This window comes from Pseudophryne corroboree, chromosome 4 (genome assembly GCF_028390025.1).
Source record: "Pseudophryne corroboree isolate aPseCor3 chromosome 4, aPseCor3.hap2, whole genome shotgun sequence".
Classification (NCBI taxonomy): Eukaryota; Metazoa; Chordata; class Amphibia; order Anura; family Myobatrachidae; genus Pseudophryne; species Pseudophryne corroboree.
Window position 1 is genome coordinate 435,649,785 of NC_086447.1, and position 22,370 is coordinate 435,672,154.

Consider the following 22,370-nt stretch of genomic DNA (forward strand, 5'->3'; position numbering starts at 1 on the left):
CATTTTAGAAAGGAAATTGGGTGTGATATATCATTACCCTTTCTTTCTATGTTATCCACCTAGTGCCCTAATACACTATTTTGGTCGTCATTTTTTATTCTTTGTGTCATCTTGACTGTCCTTTTTGTTTCCATCATGAGGGTTTACTTACAATGAGGAGCAATTCCAATCACTAGCTGCAACATTTGTACCTGGAAAAGCCATTTTGTTGTGCAAGTGAAAAATGAAATCTGATTGATCTCTTAAGCACGCTATCCTCTGAATAGTCCGTAATTCCGACAACACACCTTCAGAACACTTTGCCTATATGCAAAAAGTTACCACACAGTTACAGCCAATTATCTGCAAACTGAGATGTGGCCGAGATGTGTACGGCTCTGAATCGCCCATGTATTGTTCGTCTATGGAGCAAGCACAGTGCAAACATTTGTAACATCTGTGTGCAGAACAGATATGCATGCAGGTAGGAATCCATCCCAGCCTGTGAAGGTAACATTAGCAGGCCCATCAGTAAATCATTGGCAATTACTAGGGTGGGGGAGAATTTGGGGGTGCCGCTTTTATAGCTCAAAATTCAAGTTCTCATTTATGACCGTCACAGTTACATGTAGGTATGTGTCACTGTAGGAAAGTCAGGTGATGGTGTGCTGCACATTAATTGAGAGTTTGTTTGGAAGGGAGAGGTTGGGGGGAAATGAGTAGTATCATACACGCAGGGTTTCAGCATCTGTCTGTCAAAGGAGCAATGGAAATAGAAGTGAGGCAAATAGAAAATGTAGGGACGAAGGCCCTGGGAGCATTGAAAGTTTTTTGGGGAATTGTTGGATTATATTTCATAGTGGCATCCCTATTTTTTGCCAAATATTCATTTTGCAAGTGTGTGTGTCTGTATGTATGTTTGTGTGTGTCTGTATGTTAGCACATGGTATTTATCACTGCTGTAATGACCTTTTTGCCTTGTTCTCCCTTTCCCTAATTTGTGTTGCCAGTGTGTGATTGTTTTCTAGCTCAATATATGGTGCCCATACACTTGTGAGATAATCGGTGCTAACCTTTGATTTTCTACCTCATCTGTGAGAGAAATCGAAGGATTGTATGCACATTTTAGGTACCTTGAGACGCGATGCGCGGGCACGCCACTCGAATGTCGCGTCTCAAGATATTATGTTCTGCACTTAATATCTCTCGCATCGCAGTGCGATCGCATGTGGTTTTAAAACCACATGAGATATATCGCACTGCGATGGGCACCCGCCAGGAGCGTCCAGAGGCCGTTTCCATTTGGCGGTGACGTGCCGATCACGTGATTACCATGCGATCTATTGCATGATCGCATGGTAATCACTTTGGCAGTTCAGGTGCGATTTCATCGCACCTGAACTGCCGGTGTGATTCCCCCGAGATGTTGCGTCGCGGGGCATCGCACAAGTGTATGGGCACCATAAGAATTCAGACAGAATTTGAAAGAACTATTTTCAAGTATTGCCATGTTGTTTTGTTTGCCTTACGCATCAACCCTAGTTACACCTCTGATAGAATTAGAGCTGACCAGTATGTACTTTTTCCCCTAAAGCAGTATTTGCCCTGCATGTTATAAGAACCCGTCCTTGTACCCCTTGTGCTCAGCTGCCATTCCTGCACGTAACTGTAATCAGCCCCGTAATGGCTATTGCATTTGCAGCATAAAACAATGAACGTGCCTTTTGTTTTATTTCTACCCAGTAAATTGAGGGAAAACAAGAGGACTGCAGAGCTCATTAAAACAGCCAACCTTTTGTTTAACTCCTTTGAGCCTTACTACATGTGGGATTACATTGCACGTTGGTTTGAAGAATGCTGCAGGTAAGAAAAGGGATTCTATATTGAATAAAAATCTGCCAATTTTTATTTAATACCACTCAAGCTTCACAAATGATTTATTACAGCCTAAGTACTTTTGGTCCTTTGGGCAAGTAATCGTTTGCTAACGCAGCAGTGACAAATGTCCTTTGATTCAGCTGTGCATACTGATGACATTTACTGTATCTGCGTTTTTCTTTTTTCACTTTAAATGCCATGTATTTGTATACACCATATACACTGAGTGTGGATCATAAATCATAAAATGCTTTTGTACTGAAATCAGATCTGACATTTGGTAACAGTCAGGATGTAGACATTCATTATGCCGACACCATAATGTCAACAGGTTTAGAATATCAGCAGAGAACGTCGACACCCACGATGTCAACAGCCATAATCTCAGTACATGCAGTTATGGTTGGCTACAATTACAGTTAGTTGTATTTACTCTGAAATATCAGTTTCAACATTGGGATTGTCAGCATACACACTGTAGATATTTTGAAAATGTTGACGTTATGGATAATGACATTCTGAACATGTAGACGGAAAGTACTCATAAGGTCGGCAACACATTAAACATTAAATGTCATCAGGTGGGTTGGGTATAGGTGACCGGCGGTGTCACCATACTGACACCGGGATCCCGGAGTTTAGGTTGCCGGCGGAAGGGGCAAGTGTAATGACGCCGCAGGTTCTCTTCCCACTCTATGGGTGTCGTGGACACCCACAAGTGGGAATAGTCCCTGTCAGTTGGCATGCCGACTGTTGGGATTTCACCTGGGCGGGATTCCGGACCGGTGTAGTGACCGTCAGTCTCATAACCCCATCCGGTAATGTCTACAGTCTCCTATTGTCAACATATGAAGTACCAACATTGTCAGAATGTTGACATTAGGGTTATGCTGTTAAACAGGGAGAGTAGGGTTAGGCTGCAGGGGAGGGGGCTAGTGTTAAGCTGGGTACACACTGGAGCATTTGTGTACCCAGCCTATATGACTGGCTGACCTATCAGAACCTGGGTACACATTGAGCGATGTTAATGAAGGACGAAAACGATCACTGTTAGTATGTTTTTGTGCTGTTTCCATAAGAGGAGCCAGTATGACCACACATGAATACATGGATGTGCAATCCATAAAAGAGAATTAAAGCAATAGTTGTATTTATTGTTTTAAATGCCACTATGATATGAAATAGATAACTTCGGAAAATATGTCAAATAATGTCCACTAATAGGAGGTTGCGGGCCAGTTGCTTTATTAGTAAGGCTTAGGGGTAGATGTACTAAGCCTTGGAGAGGGAGAGAAAGTACCAGCCAATCAGCTCCTAACTGCCACGGTATAGACAGGGGGGCAGATGTATTAACCTGGAGAAAGCATAAGGAAGTGATAAACCAGTGATATGTGCAAGGTGATAAACGCACCAGCCAATCAGCACCAATATGTAAATTAACAGGAGCTGATTGGCTGGTGCGTTTATCACCTTGCACATATCACTGGTTTATCACTTCCTTATGCCTTCTCCAGGTTAATACATCTGCCCCTGTGTTTGAAAAATAACAGGAGCAGCGGCGGCTCCTACTTACTTTAAGTAGTGGGGCTGCCGCTACCCCCATGCCAATAGATCGGAGACAGGGAGTCCAGCTCCCGGCACCAGCGCAATGGATCTGGCAGGTGCCGGGACCAGCACAGGCGCTGTGGTGTGACTGTTCGTGGCCAAACCCCTGGCTTTTAAGGAAAGCATTGGCTGCAGACCATAGAAGTCAGATAGGATTGGGCTGCGCCAAAGGCAGGGAGTGGATTCCTACAGGAAGCCAAGTCTCTGCCTATCGCAGCCTGGTCTGGTAGTCCCAGAGGGAGGAAATACCTCAAAATGGGCTTGCCTTGTGTGTCTGTGACTGACAGGTAGGACTTCCAATAGCAAAGTCACTGCCAGTCACAGTGAAGCCAGTGCAGTCATGGAATGCATCTAGCTTCACTGACACAGATCGGGGGTGGCAGATTTTACCTGGGGGGGTACCTGTGCATTGTACGTTTTGTTGCATGAGCGATGCGACTTTGTGAAAGTCTGTGGTGAAACACATGGTGTAGCTTAGTCGCAATCGGGGCTATTGGTCACAATTTAGAGATACTGTAGGTGGATGTAGACACATCTGTACTTGTTCAGAAATAGCCATTGCACAATCAAACACAAAAATCAATAGTTTTCTCCGTGTAATTCAATTTGTTTTCTAGGAGGACACTACATGCAAGGCTTCAGTCTTCATCTAATGACGGCAGTAATCCACCAGAGTTACCACTTATCAATTTTTGCTTGCTAGTGGATTTCTTGCTGGACATAGTGTCTTTGGTAAGATCCTCCTTGGATAATTTAACATTTGTTTAAGTACAGAGACTCTGAGGATTGCTCATTCCCTTTATCAGGTTTTCAGCATTTTCAGTGTACTGTAGGGTGAAATAAGATAATACAGGTTGACCCTTATAACTTGATGTAGCCTCTATTACATTTGTTTCCTACCGTAGGATGAGAAACCTTATTCACGAGGAACCTATTGTTTGTGAGAGAGATAATAATATCATTGCACACAATAGTACGCATGAGCTGCATCTAGGTAAGATGATGCAGTCTTGTTACAGAGGACTTGTCACATCTTTCGCTTCCTTTTTGTTACGTACTGGCTGGTCAGAGCTTTGTAGTAAGAGAGTACAGAGAGGCTTCATATCTTGGAAAGTTTATCAGGGATCCGGTTAGGATCCTGGCAATCGAAATACCACTGCCGGAATCCCAACACTGCTCTGAATGCAGCCCCCGGCATCCCGAATGAAATCAGAATCCCGGCGCCGGGCCACTGGAGAGGTAAGCCGCACGGGAGGGGAGATAAGGTTAGGTTTAGGCTGTGTGGGGAGGGTTAAGGTTAGGCTGCAGGACAGGGGGGGTCAGGTTAAGGCTGTGGAGACAGGGTGGGTTAGGTTTATCCCCCAGGAAGGGCTAGGGTTATGCTGTGGGGGGGCGGGCGTGGTTAGGTTTAGGCTAGGTGGAGGGTAAGGGTTAGGCTGCGGTTGGTAAGTTTAGGTTTAGGCAGCGGTAAGGGAGGGATAGGGGATTGGGGGGAGTGTTAGCTTACTTACCCGACCATTGTTAGAATTCTAAACATGGGGATACTGCGGTCAGTATTCTGACTGCTGACATCCTGAACGTCTGCATTGCAGCCCCAACCCGTTTATCATACTAATTAAACTTGATAACATCCCTAACAGAAAGGCCAGCAGGGTAATTGCAGCTACTGCCGCCATCGTTTTCCAAGACTGTGCTCCTACATTCTCTTTACCGGGACCAGGGAGGGGATCTTTAAATGATTTTTTTTTTTTTTGAGTAGATGACATCCTCATTTTAAAGGCCCATACACACTGGGCGATTTTGAGCTCAAAGCAGCTCACTTTTGGCATTTTGAGCTACTTTGAGCTCAAACTCGTCCAGTGTGTATGGATTAGCGGTGAGCGCTGATACGCGCACCTGCATCATCGCTGGCCAATGCCATCCATCGGGCATGTTTGTACAGCCGAGAGAAACACTTTCCACAGTCTCCTACTGTGTAAAGTGCTTCACCACCCCCAACCCCCCCCCCCCCCCCCCCCCCGTGAACATCGCTGGCACAGGGAAAATAGCTCAGTGTGTCTGCACTGGACTATTTTCTTGACAGCGATGTTCACGATCATCGCTGTGCATACACGGCGGATAAAAAGCCCAGTGTGCATGCACCTTAAGTCCAATTAATGTTTTTGCTTAGCAGCAAGTTATGCTACTTCTAAAAATTAAAAGTTTGTTTTATTATTGTGTATTTGTATAAAACTGTAGTCTGGCCCTTTATACACAGACTGTGTAAACCACAGAAAAGAATAAATCATTTGACTAATGACGTACTGTAAGTCTGCTGAGACACTTGCACAAAGCAGTTCAGCTTCAGGCCACGAGAGGGCACCACATCTGATATAGGAAACCTATTAGATCAGCTCTAAGCTTGCTGAAATTGTCATGAATCTGTAACGCTGACAGCATTGTTGCTGGCCATTTGCTTTACTACACGTGTTATGTTTCTAACTGCTATTGCAAATCCAGATCTATAATGTGTTGTGAAACGTTACTGTGATTCCTTCTGTGCATTGTGAATTACAAATAACTGCTGAACCTTTTCTTTCCATTCTTTAAATCTTTTGCTTTCCTTTCCCAAGCCTACTAGAAGTATGAGAGTGATTTGTCAGGTACTGTATCTTACTTTTCCTTCAAATCCATGCTGACACCAACACAATTCCTGTATTTGTGAGGAGGGGACACTGTGCAACCAAAAGGATTGCAGGATGAGTCTCCCATATATGGAAATGCTTGGGACCAGAAGTATTGTTTGGATTTTCTGTATTTTGGAATATTGGCATACCATAATGAGGTATCTTGGGGATGGGACCCAAATCTAAACACAGAATGCATTTATGTTTCATATACACCTTATACACACAGCCAGACGGTACTTTTATACAGTAGTTTTAATTATTTTGTGCATGAAACAAAGTTTCCTGCTAACAAAAAAAATGTAGGTTTTCAGAATATTTTGGATATCTGATTTTCAGATGAGAGACTCAACCTGTAGTGGTTACGCAGTGGATTCATAGATGTGCCCTTATGTTACATACTGACATGCTTGTTGTATGTTATTGTAGAGTCAGAATTTTATGTGAGCCATTTCTTGCTATCTTCAACATTGAATTGCTGTTTGCCAGATCACAGTGTATACTGCTATTACAGCATTGGGGTCTTTGTTAGCTAGGATTGATCTTACATCGCTGGTTGATGCCACAGTTTCACATTCCCTGTGAAGAACGTGCCTTTATATAGTGCAGTGTATGGAGGCTCGCAGTGATTGTAGCATTGCTCAGTCCTTCCCCCATTGGATGGATCATGTACAGTATATAGCAGGATTACTCTGTAAATGTATTCTATAATGGATAAGTATAAACAAGAACTTTATGCAGTGATCATCTTACAATTCCATATTCGGTCTACTCCGTTAGATGACTGCTTTGCTTTTCTATAACTGTGTTCTGTATTTGTTTTTATTTAGGAGACATATATTGAAATACAGACGGAACATCTTCCTCAGCTGCTTCTCCGGATGATTTCTGCTCTAACCAGCCACCTTCAAGCTCTAGACCTCAAGGAGTTGACTGACTCACTACGGCTTTGTTCAAAAATCCTCAGCAAGGTTCAACCTCCCCTTCTATCTGCTGGCACTGGAGGTGCTTTTCAGCTTCCTACTGCACAAAATGGCTCTAGTAAAGAAAGGGAGGATAGGAAGGTAAGACTTGGGATCTGAACTACATATGTGCACTCATACACCTAGCATCTATACGCCATACAGCACGAGTCGCCCGGCGTGACTGAGATGCTCCAAGAGAATTAGCGTTCCTTACTTTACTTCAAGTTTTGCGTCTTATACACATAACAGATGCAGCGAGAAGCCACTCAGTGTACGAAGGACATTAACCAAACAGGTATTTTTTTTACACACATACAAAGTCAGATTAAGCACAACAGAACTCTGTGTGAGGAAAAGCTGCAGCCACTCGCATCTTAGCCTTTTCTTTTTCATCCACTAGGGGTCACTGGAGTACTCTTGGGATATGGACGGCTTCCACAGGAAGTAGGCACTGAATAAATTAATTTTGAAACTACACCTCCCCTCCATATCCCTGAGTACCTCAGTGTTTTTTCTGTGCTCGACACAGTTAGTAGGCTTGTGGCTTTGCTGCCACAGAGGTCCACATTTCATTGGAATTTTTTCTAAGTTTTTTCTTTTTTCAACGATTTACCACATCCCTTCCCCCCTTCCAATAGGCGTGGGTCCGGGATAGTGAAGGCTGCTTTAGCAGCTGTTGGTGTCGGACCTCTCTAAAAAGAGCTCCCTCACTACCATGTGCAGGACTAAAACCTGCAGTAAAGGCTGGACGGAACGTACAGAGAAGGCCCGTCATAGCCCTCACCACAGGGTCCAGGTATGTTGAACGGGGCGGTCAGCTCACGCTGCCGCCCCACTGTGTGGGATACTGTGTGTGTGTGTGTGTGGTCCCCCGCCGCTCTGAGCTGCGTCAGCCACATGGTTTTATGCATAGGCCGCTCCATGAGTAACTTTGCTGCCACAGTGATGTTCCCTGCACACAGAAATGTCAGGGTCACTGGATAAAAGATCATGATTCAACTCTTATTGATAAAGGGAATACAGCAGCGCTGCATATGTATTACAATAGGCTATGAAGTCTTTGTTAAAACATGATACAAGTTACATGTGCAGGTTTGAGTGCAACATAAGATGTTTATTAAATCTGCCTACATAATTATAAGTCGGCACTTTGTGTTATACTGTGAGCATGGGGACATATTAACCATGCTTCCTGTTGTTTTCCTGTTGTATTTCCAGAAATTTCCTGTGTTACATCTCTCCTCCATTGAAGGCGCAGGGGTGTTAAGGGGAATTTGGGATCAGGCATATTGCTGGCGTGCACTGCACTTGGCCAGATATATATTTATAGAGACACCTTAGTGCTATTTACTGAGTCGTGCAAGTTGTCTGTCTTTGTTTTTTTATTGTCTGTCTGCATTGGTAAGACACCAGCAATTACTAATAAGCAGTTTCCCTGCCATGTCTAAAACATGGGTATACACTTACTAATTATTTATTTCATAAACTGTTTATAATGATCCTAAAGACTGCAAATCTGAATCATGGCTGTGGCAGCCAAATACTGGCTTGGTTCACTGTTGTAAAGTAAGATATGTTATATCAATTGGTCAGCACATGGTGCTTATAAAACAGTATCTGTGGAGCACTGCAAAGCCTGCAGCAGCTTTGGCTTGATTCACTTGGCCACACCACACTGGATACGCCCAATCTCATCTGATTTTGGAAGCTAAGCAGTGTTGGGCCTGATTAGCCACCTGGGAGTACAAGGTGCTGTAGGTATTTTTAATCTACAGCCACACCACTCTGGATACGCCCAAACTCATCTGAGCTTGGAAGCTAAGCAATGTGCATAGTGTTTTGCCATCTGGGGGAAACTGGTGATCCAACTAGATTGCATACTAATACATGCTAGTTCAAACTGTTAAAAATAGCTCAGTTGGGGCTTACACTATCAATATAAACCTACCATAGGTTTAACAGTCAGGATAGCTCTCCAGAGGCTGCTCCCAAGAGCGCGCTCCCGGCGCCGGCCACTAGATAGGGCCCATTAACTAAGCTGTGGTTAAGCAGCAGTCATCTCAGGTTTTAAGCCTGTGTGAGCTCACATTTAGTTTCAGACTTCTAAAAAATGTATTATACCTCTGTATCAGGATATATCTGGATATTTGTATATGGGTATATAATATATATGTGTATGTATACATATATGGAATATATATATATTTATTAAGGTCTGAGTATGTGTGAATATACATTGTATGTATGTGTAGATATATATATAAAAATCTATTTTGCAGTAAGCAAGACTAATTGGTCAGCACACAGTGCTTATTAAACAGTATCTGTTGAGCACGGCAAACATGGTGAGTTCAGGCCTCATCTGCAGCAGCTTTGCTTATTGTTTTTACAGGTGGCTCTGTAGCTAAGTGGTTAGGCTTTCAGGCCACAGTGAACATTGTGATTGCATGGACACTGGTTCAGATCCTGGTTTAACAGGTGTTAAAAAAAAAAAAAACATGGTAGGACACCATTTTCTTTTAACGTTACTTCCTGGTTCTTTCCCGGAGGTTGCTGCTCTACAACACTTAGCATCTGGAGGAGCGGTGTGTTGTTAGGAGTTTAATTTATTAATTGTTTTTTGTACAGCATGACAGGAAGATTCACTATTGCTGGTAACCACATGCACGGTAATGCAGGTTAATACACACGTTACTTCCGTGGTGTACTTACTGGTTGGAGTACATGATCACTAAGTCTAATGCATAGTCAAACAAGCAGCTTCGCTGCAAAGTCGGTCACACAGTGTGTCGGACAAATACGAATCTGAGCCAGAGGCGCAATGTATAACGCATCTGACTATAGATAACAAGATTGTAGGTTCGTCTCCTACCTGGCTCGTTTAAGTTGTCGTGATCGTATAGTGGTTAGTGCTCTGCGTAAAAACTGCACAGACAGACCCTTACCGGTCCTCTTTTGGGGGAATACGGGGGCATGTACTGCCTGAAAGGAAAAAAATAAAAAATAAAAATTTTTTTTTTTTACTGTTTCAGTTAGATTGTTGCGGTCGATTTACCGCCAGCCCTCATAGCACCAGGCCAGTGCGTCAGGTTCTCAGCGAAGGCTGAACGATTTCCAATGAGAGACAATTACAATTATTGGGTGTTTTACTACCTATCGGAGTGTACCCTACACAGCAGTAGGGCTGTTGCTTCGCCCTGCTTTGGTAAGAGTTTTGAGGTAACAAGGCTGTAGGGGCAGGGCACTCCAGTTCAGGTTTGCCCTAAATAAAGACCACCTTACACTTCTTGCTACCTACAGCTTCTTTGGACGTTGGCAGTTGGTTCTTGCGTTTTCAGCTTTGCTAGTGGCGCATAACGTCCACTTTGGCTACGTTCCTAACAGGCGGAGTCGGATTCCAAACGAGATAGATCGCAGACCAAGTGGGGGGGGGGGAAATCTGATTTCCTACCATTGTCTACGCGAATTCCTGAACGATTCCGTCTCAACGACTTCAATTCCTAGGCATGATTCTCGATACGGTAAATCAAAGAATTTACCTACCCGAACAGAAAGTACAGGTCATTCGTCATCTGGTACAATTAGTGCTCAAGCCACGCACAGTCTCGGTTCATTTGTGCATTCGCCTATTAGACACAATAGTGGCGGCTTTCGAATCGCTTCAGTTCGGAGGACTTCACTCACGTCCTTTTCAATTGGATGTGCTCGCACAGTGGTCGGGCTCGCATCTGCAGATTTACCCGCAGGGTGAGGTTGTCTCCAAGGGCCAGAGTGTCTCTACTCTGGTGGCTCAAAGTACAGAATCTAACCGCAGGGAAACGGTTCGGTGCCTGGAATTGGATAATTCTCACGGCGGACGCGAGTCTCAGAGGTTAGGGAGCTGTAGTTCAAAAGTATCAGCTCCAGGGTCTCTGGGCGGTTCACGAAAGAATGCGGTCTATAAATGTCCTGGAACTCCGGGCAATTTACAATGCGCTACGACAAGCAGTGCACAGGCTGCAGGCTCAGGCTGTTCAGGTGCAGTCAGACAATGCGACGGCGGTCGCATACATCAACAAACAAGAAGGAACGAAAAGCCGTATGGCAATGCGGGAAGTAGCTTAAATCCTCTATTGGGCCGAGTATTACCAAATGATATTGTCGGCAGTAGTCATTCCGGGAGTGGACAACTGGGAGGCGGATTATCTCAGCCGTCTGAATTTTCAAGGAGAATGGGCATTAAATCCAGAAGTATTTCACATGCTGGTCCAGAAATGGAGTTACCCGCAGGTGGACCTGATGGCTTCTCGCCACAATCATCAAACGCCCCAGGTCGTGTCCAGAACGAGAGATCCAAAGGCAGTGGCAGTGGATGCTCTCACAATCACGTGGCCATACAGTCTCGTGTATCTGTTTCCACCATTTCCACTGCTCCCTCTGTGGCTAAAACGGATCAAAGGAGAGTCCGTCACAGTTATACTAGTGGCGCTTCTTTGGCCTCGGAGAGCTTGGTTCTCGGATCTCCGCGGTCTACTCGCAGTCGGTCTTTGGCCGCTCCCACTACGTTCTGACCTGTTACAGCAGGGTCCGTTCCTTTACCCCGATTTAGCGCGGCCGCGTTTGACGGGGTGGCTGTTGAGACAGCCCTCTTAAGAAGAGAGGGCATTCCAGAATCGGTTATACCAACCATGTTACGAGCTAGGAAGCCGGTTACGGCAGCTCATTATTACAGAATTTGGCGTGCCTATGTAGGTTGGTGTGAAGCTCGGAAGTTTCCGACATCATCTTTTAAGTTATCCCATCTTTTGTTATTTCTACAGATGGGGTTAGATAGAGGTCTGAGTTTATCTACACTTAAAGTGCAGATATCGGCGTTGTCCATTTATTTTCATGGTAGATTGGCCCTATTGCCGTCGGTTCACACCTTTATGCAGGGTGTCCTCAGAGTTCAGCCTCCATTCACTCCACCTACTGCGCCATAAGACTTGAATCTGGTTTTTAGATTTCTTACAGTCTTTTTATTATGAACCCTTACAACAAGTGGATATTAAATTTCTCAATTGGGAAAACAATTTTTCTTTTAGCCTTAGCGTCAGCAAGGCATGTTTCAGATTTGGGTGCTTTGTCGTGCAAGCCACCGTATTTAGTGTTTCATGATGACAGAGCGGAACTCCGGACGAATTCCGCTTTTCTACCAAAGGTGGTGTCATCTTTTCACATCAATCAACCAATAGTAGTTCCTGTGTTACAGGAGACTCTGGTAGGTTGGATGTGGTACGCGCATTACGCATTTATGTATCCCGAACGTCGACCGTTCGTAAGACGGATACGTTGTTTGCTCTCTCTGATGCTGCCAAGATGAGTTGGCCAGCTTCTAGGCAGACCTTATCCAGTTGGATTAAACTGTCCATACGTCAGGCTTACCTTCATGCTAGGTTACAGCCGCCTACATCAGTAACAGCTCATTCCACACGGGCTGTGGGAACATCATGGGCAGCGAGTCGTGGAGCTTCTACGACACAGCTTTGCCGGGCGGCCACATGGTCTTCGGTCCACATGTTTGTGCGCCTCTACAAGTTTGATACGTTGGCGGCATCAGCATCTAGCTTTGGCCGCCTAGTGTTACAGGTGCCAAACAGCTCTCCCGCCCACGGGGGGAAACTTTGGTACGTCCCAAGAGTACTCCAGTGACCCCTAGTGGATGAAAAAGAAAATAGGATTTTGGTACTTACCAGCTAAATCCTTTTCTTTGAATCCATAGGGGGCACTGGACGCCCACCCAGAGCAGTTTACCTGGTTTGGGGTAGGTTCAGTAGATCTTATGGTAACACATTTTCACCGACTGGTTCAGATTAACAAGTTCTAATCAGTTATGGTGTCAACTGTTTAGTTGTCAGTAATGTTGTGTCAACTTTATTGTTGTCCGTTATGTTATATGTAATTCTACACTGTCAACCTCTCTATCGCTCCTGTTCGGCTCGGTAAAAAACACTGAGGTACTCAGGGATATGGAGGGGAGGTGTAGTTTCAAAATTAATTTATTCAGTGCCTACTTCCTGTGGAAGCCGTCCATATCCCAAGAGTACTCCAGTGCCCCCTTTGGATTCAAAGAAAAGGATTTACCTGGTAAGTACCAAAATCCTATTTTTACACAGATTCTGAGTCAGTCGCACACAGATGTACAAATGTTGCACGCCATATTGATCAGTGTAATAAACCAGTTTAACTGTGTATCTCCAAATTGTTGTAGTTATGCAGATAATACACATTTTTAGCAAGAAAGATGCTCAGTACTCCGTAACAACCTGGGCTATTTCACACATCTTGAACAACAGTGTATGAGGACACATCTGTATAAAATAGGCTATGTATACATAACTGCAAAGAAGAACCTATACCAAGGTATGATGGGGCGCTGGATGTATGAGAACCTCTGCTATGCTGCAGCCAGAAATTAGGGGGAAGTCCCTCCCTCAATGGTAAAAGATCAAATAAAAAATGGAGGCTGCGCTAAGATGTTTTAACACAATGGTAACAGTCAATAGGTATATATGATTAAGAATGACATTTTAATAAAAGAAATACACAAAAATGCATACAAGCACATTAAAAATATCATGAATTCATACTTAACCTTTAAAAAAAGGTATATATTACCCTAAATATCAAGTCAGGAGTGGTGTTGAAATTTCATATACAGTAGGAGTCCGTTCCAAAAGTACTCTTCTGGAGAAATAAGTCCAATGCAACAAGAGTCTCTTTCATAGGAGAGAGTCCAGTTACTGGTGCAGTTATCAATATACCGTTAGAGTGGATTGCTGTAAATTGTCCTGTTAAATGAGTGGGTTCCTCATGCAATACGGTATCTGGTAACCAAAGTCCTCTCTGAGTCTCTGTTGGTAAAATATGGTTGTCCAGGGCTGGTTCGGCTCCAATTAGATAAAACGTCCTGAGAAGATCAGCAACGATTGATGCATTTCACTGCATGTAAAACGCGTCAGTTGCTGATCTTGTCAGGACGCTTTGGTGGACAGTGAAAGACATCCTACTGTATAGGACACCCTCATTGCCTCTCCAACGACCCCAGTGCTGGTGGCGGTGACTTCCACTGTGGACTCCATGAAGCACACTCATCTCCCGGAGTCCACAGCTGGAAGCAAGGGGGCAGGTAAGCACGGATCCCTGCTTTCAGGGAGTCGCATACTAGCAAAGGTTCACCGCTAGTGTGGAGGTAGTGTTGGCTCCGGGGTTCCCAGCTCTGCAAACTAGACCACCAGGGCACTTTAGGAATGGGACACCGCTGGCAGTGGTGGCAGCCATTGCTCTGTTGTCCACACCAGAGGGGGAGACAGGCTCCTCGTGTTATCTTCTCTACCACCCCTGCGTGCATTCCCTCAGTGCAGACAGCCCGCCTCAGGTACTCTCATTCCCTCTTTCCTCCTCCTACATGACATTGGGTGGCCATTTTAACTACATTGCCTGCTTCAGCATAGCATGGAGAGAAGCTTGGGCACCTATCTCCCCATCTACCTTGCTCCTAGTATTCAGGTTACTGTATATATTTAAGCTCCTTCCTTCTGTTAAAACAGGATTGTTGAGAAGTATTTACCCACTAATTCTCTGCTTTGAGTGATTCTGTGTGCATGTGTTGTTCAGTACTTTCTGAGCCTGTCTGTGAATCCTGCTGCTGACTACCGATCACGCTAGGGAAACCACAAAGGTCGGTCAGTGCTTCTATTCGGAATTGATATCGTTATATATCCAATTTGCTGCCCCTCTTATTGTATATTGGGGCTGCTTGCCACTCTTTGCACTCCCCTGTCAGTACACACCACTGCGTCCGCTTTTGTATGTGGAGACACCCTTGGATTGCATTTGCAGTGTTTTCCAGGAAAAAAAGATTTTTTGGTGGTAGGTGCTCCTGTACTGCACACTTGCAGAATCTGTGTTAACATAATTTCTGCCCAGAACCCAGACCACGCTGGCCTTTGCATCCGTTGCTTCACAGCTACAGAGCAGTAGACTTTCAGCTGCAGCGTCCAGTCAGGAACTGGCTAATGTTATCGCTGGTAGTGTCTCAGCTAGTTAACCAGCTTGCAGCTCCCAGGTCAGTTCTCTCTGCTAGTGTAGCTACAGGTGTGCTCCCAGTTACCAACATTTTGCTGGCTCAGACTGCCCAGCTGTCTACTGTAGAGCCACCATGGATGCAGTCATTTACAAAGACAGTACAGGGATTGGTGCAGGGGTCAGCATCTTTCCAGCAGACAGGGACAGTGCACCCCCTTTCTGGGGGCAATTCAGATTCTGAGTTGTCCTCGGAGTACGAGGCCAGTGTCTCAGTCAACTTTGCCGTGGAGATTTCCTCAGTGACTAAGTATTTTCCGTCAAAGGTAGATGTTGAGGTGCTGATCAAGGCAGTAAGATCAGTACTCCAGGCTGAGGTTTCCAACCAGACTCCTAAGTCCAAGGTCCCCGGTATGCAAGCGTCAGAAGAGGGTAACGACTGAGTTCACTACTTCTGGGCAGTTGGTTGTCTAAGCACATGGTGTCATTTTACCTGTTACCAGTTGCAGAACAGGCCAAGTGGGAGTCCCATCCTTCAGTTGATGCTCACATTGCCTGCCTGATTAGATCTTCTTTCCTCCCTATTCCGAATACAGCTTCTTTTAAGTATCCCACGGATAGTAAGGTATAGAATTTCCTTAAAACAGCTTATTCCAATGCGAGTGCTATTGCTCGCCCAGCCCTTGCATCAGCTTGGGTGGCTAAGGCCATTGGCCACTGATTAGAAGCACTAGAGGATGGTCTTAGCTCTGGTACTGGCAGAAAGGAGTTGTTGTCTCTAGTGGGGCACAGTAAGGAGGCGGGATCCTACTTAGGTGAGGCGGCCATTAACACAGGGATCTTAATCTGAGTTGTTAATGTCTACTGTGGCGGCATTCCTGGTGCACTGATACTGATTCTAAGATAGTGTTAGAGGCGCTCTCATATTCAGGGGAAATCCTCTTTGGTCAGGAGCTGGGCAAGATCGTTGCTATGTTGGCCGCATCCAAGACAACCTTCCTTCCTTTGGCAAAACCTCCCAGGGCCTGAACACCTACTGTACCTTTTGTTCCTTTCGTCCTCAGGGAAAGGCCCTAGGTCAGTTATCTTCTAGATACCAGGGTTCCTCCTCCAAAGGATTTAAGCCCCGCGATAAGCAGTCTTGGTCCACCAGACAACCCGCTTCCAAGCCAGCCGACAAGTGTGCTGCATGACGGAACAGGTCTCCACCTGGGGGACCCCAATGTGGGAGGCTGGCTTCTGCTTTTCACCAGTGTTTGGATGGAGACCATGACGGATGCTTGGGTCAGGGGCATAGCCTCCCAGGGATGCGCACTGACTTTTCAGAGGCATCCGTCAGCGCTGTTCTTTTCCAACGGGTTTCCAGCAGATCCAGGAAAATCAAGAGCTCTCAGGGAATCCGTTCGCTCCGTTCTGGCCTCCAAGGTCATCATCCTGGTCCCCCCGTTGGGGGAGTTCTACGCCTTCCTCTTCATGGCAGCGCACCTTCATCGTGCCTCTGGATGTCTAGACGGACCACGTTCGTTAGACGGTGGATCAGTTGTCCAAAATCTGCATTGACGCCTTCACAGGAAATGTTGCACTTAAGAATCCTGCTGGATTCCGGAGTTCAGCGTATCCTCCTTCCAGCAGACAAGATTCAGAGTTTGCACATTCCCCAGTCTTCGTCAAGTGTCGATCCGCTCCTGCATGCGGATCCTGAGTTCCTTGGTCTCCATGTTCCACATGGTGGCATATGCCCAGTTTCACTCCCATCCTGTTTAACTTGAAATTCTTGCCAGATTGAACAAGTCCCATCTTCACCCCAAGAAGCAGACCATCATTCTCTTGCGAGATGTTCATCACTCCCTTTTTCTGGTGGCTACACCGGTCCAATCCTTTTGGATCCAGGACTGGGTCCTGCTCACCACCGACACAACTCTTCGGGTTGGGGTGGGGCTGTGTCTTGTCAGCAAACAATCCAGGAATAGTGGATGGCTCAGAAGAGCCAACTATACATCATTGCCCCAGAACTCCGGGCGGTGTACTTTGCTTAGCTCAGCCTCTCCTACAAGGGCATCCAGTCAAGTTGCAATCAGACAAAGTGACAGCCATTGCCTATATAAACCACCAGTGAAGCAGTCGTGGCACCATGTAGAATGTCAGTCACATCCTCCACTGGGCAGAGCGTCACCTTTTGGCCCTGGCAGCAGTCTTTATTCCCAGTGTTCAGAATTGGGAAGTGGACTTCCTAAGCCACCAGGACATTCACTCAGGCGAGTAGGCTCTACACTGAGATGCCTTCCAGTTGCTGCTCTACCATTGGGGCCTACCCCACATAAATATGATTGCATCTCGGCTCAACCACCTGCTGCCAAGGTACTGTTGCCGCACCAGGTATCCCAGAGCTCTCCTGGTGGACACTCTGGTGGTGCCGTGGATGCTCCCTCTCATTCACGTCTTTCCTCCAATCTCGATTCAGCGAGTCCTCCGCATGTTCAAATTAGAGGACGGCACAGTGATTCTGGTGGCTCCGGATTGGCTACGGTGGGTGTGGTACGCTGATCGTCTGGGCCTCTCCATCGACCACTTCTGTGTATGCCTCTACCACCGGAACTTCTGTCTCAGGACCCATGCTTCCATTCGGCTCTGGCCCGTCTCGCTTTGATAGGGTGGCTCTTGAGACATCTGTCCTGAGAGCAATGGGGTTTTCCAGCAGAATTATCTGTACCATGCTTCATGGCCGGAAGTCTTCTTTGGCTCGAATTTATCACTGTGGTTCGAAGACCTACTTTCAGCCAGAGGTTTTAACCCCAGATCATTCCAGGCGATATTGGTGCCGGCTTTTTAGTGTTACGGACTCATCGCCGAAGGAAGCCTCTCTGGATGTGGTGAGGGCTCTCAAAATTTACCTGGACAGGATCAGAGGTGACTCCACTTGACTATGCACCATGCCTACTCAGCCGCAGATCTTCCTGGCCCTGCCATGGTACCTGCTCATCCAACCCAGTCAGTGGGTACCTCTTGGACAGCTCAGTGTGGTATCTCTGCAGAGCAGCTTTGTTAGGCTGCCACGTGGTCCTCTGCCCATATTTTAATTGGTTTCTATGCCTCTGACACCTTTACATCTCTAGACACAGGCTACGGGCGAAGGGTTTTCACTACAGCTCAGTAGCATCCCCTCCCATAGGGGGATAGCTTTGGGACATCCCTTAGTTCTCCTTTTGCCCCCTACTGGAGTAAGAAGAAAAGGAGATTCATGTTCTTACCTAGTGAAATCCTTTTATTCAACTACATAGGGTGCACAGGACGCCCACCCTGATGCACCTGGCTTGCAGGGTTTAGTACCTATTATACCGATTCTCCACGCATCTTTCTTCTGTGTGTGTGCTGGTCTTCCTTCTCCCCCTCCTCCTTCTCTCTTTGCTGTGGGCTTTCTAACCGTGGCCTGCCTGGGGGCTGGGTATAGAGGGGACGGAGTCCTGGGCTGCTGGGGGGAAAAAAATAACTATTTGGTGCCCAGACTCTCTTCTCCAGGCTGTACCCAGAGTTCTCACTGTGCCCCCTATGGAGTTGAAGAAAATGGTTTAACTAGGAAAGAACATAAATCTCCTTTTTTTTTTTCATGTTAGTTACACTTTGTGAAGACTTTGCTATTGCATTCAGGACAGTTTTTTTTTATTAAGTGTTGGCCAATTTAGTAATAGTTACTGTACCATATGTTGATAGTGCTGTATAGTAGCTAACAGAGTACAATGATGTACAGTATTCATTATTTTCTCTCCTGCGTGCAGTTACCTGTAAAAAAAAAAGAACCATAATTGACACTAGCTTTTTATGAGTAGGTTTAGGATTCATTACAGCACTGTATGTGAGTCAGCAAGACATACTGGTGAGAGTTTGAGCAACAGATAAAATTGCAGACTATCCTGAAGATGGTTAAATGTTTATTTTCCATTTCTTCTCCTTACATACTGTACTTATTTTCGTAGCATTGTTTATTTAGTTAAATCTGCATTAAGAAATTCTCACAGCATATTCAGGAACATACTGTGACATATATACTTGCTAGATTCTACTGTAGGCATGGCCAACCTGCAGCTCTCCAGCTGTTGTGAAACTACAATTCCCAGAATGCCATGCCACAGTGTTGCTCTTAGGGAATACTGAAACTGTGGCAGAGCATGCTGGGATATGTAGTTTCACAACAGCTGGAGAACCACTGGTTGGCCCGGCCTGTTCTGCTGGTTAGGAGCAGGGCATGATGGATACAAATGGGTTTGTGTTCTTGGCTTTCCACTCATCATTCACTTAATCATTGGGTAGTCATTCTTATATTGTGTTCCTCAGTATTTCATATGTCTGTCCTGGGAAACTTGGTAGAGCATTGACGAAGCAGAGAGCCATTATACTGCATGTAATCTTAAGGGGCCCATACACCTGGGATAAATTGGTACAATCTGATGTTTTGCAGATGACTGTGTCAATAAATCTGAAATGTATGGGGTTCACAGATTGCAGATTTTGGCCACAATCGATTGGGATTGTTAAATCAGGTTTTTCAGCATGTTTAATTTCACAGATAAATCGGACTGTAGATTGCTAGTGTATGAGTAACAATCAGCAGATCTGCAGACCGTTTCTAGTAAACTGATGAGTCTTTCTAGATTGGCAGATCTGTTTAACCAAAAATGATCTGCAAATCATTGAAATATATCTGTAATGTATGGGCAAGTCAGATGGATTGGGGTAACACTATGGGGTATATGCAATTGCGGTCGAATTCCTGAAATTGACGAATTTCGGGACTTTTTCGCTAAAAAAAAAAAAATCGTCAATGCAATTCAGTACTTTCCGTCAAAAAAACGGACTTTCAAAATTCGACTTTTTGAAATTCGACTTTTGTCAAATTCGACTTTTCTGCAATGATGCAAGTGCTGCAATTCGACCAAAGTATATTCAATTAAAGTTTGGAAATTCGACAACAGTGCTTTTAGACAGTAAATTCGACATTTTCAATCCGCCACACTTTGGTGGGTGAAACTAATAAAAAAAATTTAAAACATGTTTTTTTTTGTGTTTTTTTTATTGATAATAGCATATCTATTTATATTAGAAGGGATTATGTACTTGGTTTGTCTTTTTTGGAGGCACAAGTATTATTTATATATTTTTTAAAATATTTTTTTTATTTTTTTTTAGATGGAATGGTAAAATTCAGAAAAAAAATGGCGTGGGGTCCCCCCTCCAAAGCATAACCAGCCTCGGGCTCTTCGAGCTGGTCCTGGTTCTAAAAATGCGAGGAAAAAATTGACAGGGGATCCCCCGTATTTTTAAAACCAGCACCGGGCTCTGCGCCTGGTGCTGGTGCAAAAAATACGGGGGACAAAAAGAGTAGGGGTCCCCCGTATTTTTTACACCAGCATCGGGCTCCACTAGCTGGACAGATAATGCCACAGCCGGGGGTCACTTTTATACAGTGCCTTGCGGCCGTGGCATTAAATATCCAACTAGTCACCCCTGGCCGGGGTACCCTGGGGGAGTGGGGACCCCTTCAATCAAGGGGTCCCGTCCCCCAGCCACCCAAGGGCCAGGGGTGAAGCCCGAGGCTGTCCCCCCCCATCCAAGGGCTGCGGATGGGGGGCTGATAGCCTTGTCAAAATTGAAAGAATATTGTTTTTTCCAGTAGTACTACAAGTCCCAGCAAGCCTCCCCCGCAAGCTGGTACTTGGAGAACCACAAGTACCAGCATGCGGGCGAAAAACGGGCCCGCTGGTACCTGTAGTACTACTGGGGAAAAAATACCCAAATAAAAACAGGAGACACACACCGTGACAAGTACAACTTTATTACACACTGCCGACACACACATACTTACCTATGTTGACACGAAGCAGTCGGTCCTCTTCTCCAAGTAGAATCCACGGGTACCTGAAAATAAAAGATAATTATACTCGCCTGATCCAGGGTCCAGAGATAAATCCACGTACTTGTCAAAACAACAAAACGAACACCTGTACCAGCGGACTGAAAGGGGTCCCATGTTGACACATGAGACCCCTTTCCACGAATGCAGACACCCCCGTGACAGCTGTCACAGAAGTGTCTCTTCAGCCAATCAGCGAGTGCAACGTCCTTGCACTCTGCTGATTGGCTCTGTGTGCGTCTGAGCTCAGACAGCGCATCGCAAAGCCTCTCCATTATATTCAATGGTGGGAACTTTGCGGTTAGCGGTGAGGTCACCCGCGGTCAGCGGCTGACCGCGGGTAACCCCACCGCTGACGGCAAAGTTCCCACCATTGAAAGTAATGGAGGGAGCTGTGCGATGCGCTGTCTGAGCTCAGACGCACACAGCCAATCAGGTGAGCGCCACGGAAGTAGCGCTTCCTGATTGGCTGAAGGGACCTCAGTGACAGGAGTCACGTGGGGTCCTGGCACATTCGGGGAAAGGGGTCTGATGTGTAAACATGGGACCCCTTTCAGTCCGCTGGTACGGGTGTTCGTTTTCTTTTTTTAACAAGTACGTGGATTATCTCCCGGACACTGGATTGAGGTGAGTCTAATTTTTTTCACAGGTACCCCGGATCGTCGGAGACTGTGGCAGTCGGCGGGTCAACATAGGTAAGTATGTGTGTGTCGGCAGTTGTGTAATAAAGTTTTACTATCAAGGTGTGTGTCTCCTGTTTTTATTTGGATATTTTTTTTCAGTAGAACTACAGGTACCAGCGGGCCCGTTTTTCTCCCGCATGCTGGTACTTGTGGTTCTCCAAGTACCAGCTTGCGGGGGAGGCTTGCTGGGACTTGTAGTACTACAGGAAAAAACAATATTCTTTACATTTTCTCAAGGCTATCAGCCTCCCATCCGCAGCCCTTGGATGGGGGGGACAGCCTCGGGCTTCACCCCTGGCCCTTGGGTGGCTGGGGGGGGGACCCCTTGATTGAAGGGGTCCCCACTCCCCCAGGGTACCCCGGCCAGGGGTGACTAGTTGGATATTTAATGCCACGGCCGCAGGGCGCTGTATAAAAGTGACCCCCAGCTGTGGCATTATCTGTCCAGCTAGTGGAGCCCGATGCTGGTGTATAAAATACGGGGGACCCCTACTCTTTTTGTCCCCCGTATTTTTTGCACCAGCACCAGGCGCAGAGCCCGGTGCTGGTTTTAAAAATACGGGGGATCCCTGTCAATTTTTCCCCCGCATTTTTAGAACCAGGACCAGCTCGAAGAGCCCGAGGCTGGTTATGCTTTGGAGGGGGG

At 45.8% G+C, this 22,370-nt stretch overlaps 1 protein-coding gene across 5 annotated transcripts in view; it reads left to right on the forward strand.

Annotated features, from left to right (window-relative positions):
• DOP1A (DOP1 leucine zipper like protein A) overlaps nt 1-22,370 on the forward strand; it is a 241,042-nt gene that overhangs the window by 145,324 nt on the left and 73,348 nt on the right. For 4 of the 5 annotated variants that reach the window (XM_063916890.1, XM_063916893.1, XM_063916892.1 and 1 more), the window contains exons 11-14: nt 1,723-1,842; nt 4,080-4,194; nt 6,075-6,104; nt 6,959-7,192. In XM_063916890.1, coding sequence (XP_063772960.1) covers nt 1,723-1,842; nt 4,080-4,194; nt 6,075-6,104; nt 6,959-7,192 — 499 coding nt within the window. The remainder of the gene's footprint in view (nt 1-1,722; nt 1,843-4,079; nt 4,195-6,074; nt 6,105-6,958; nt 7,193-22,370) is intronic. The other variant, XM_063916894.1, reaches the window with a different exon arrangement.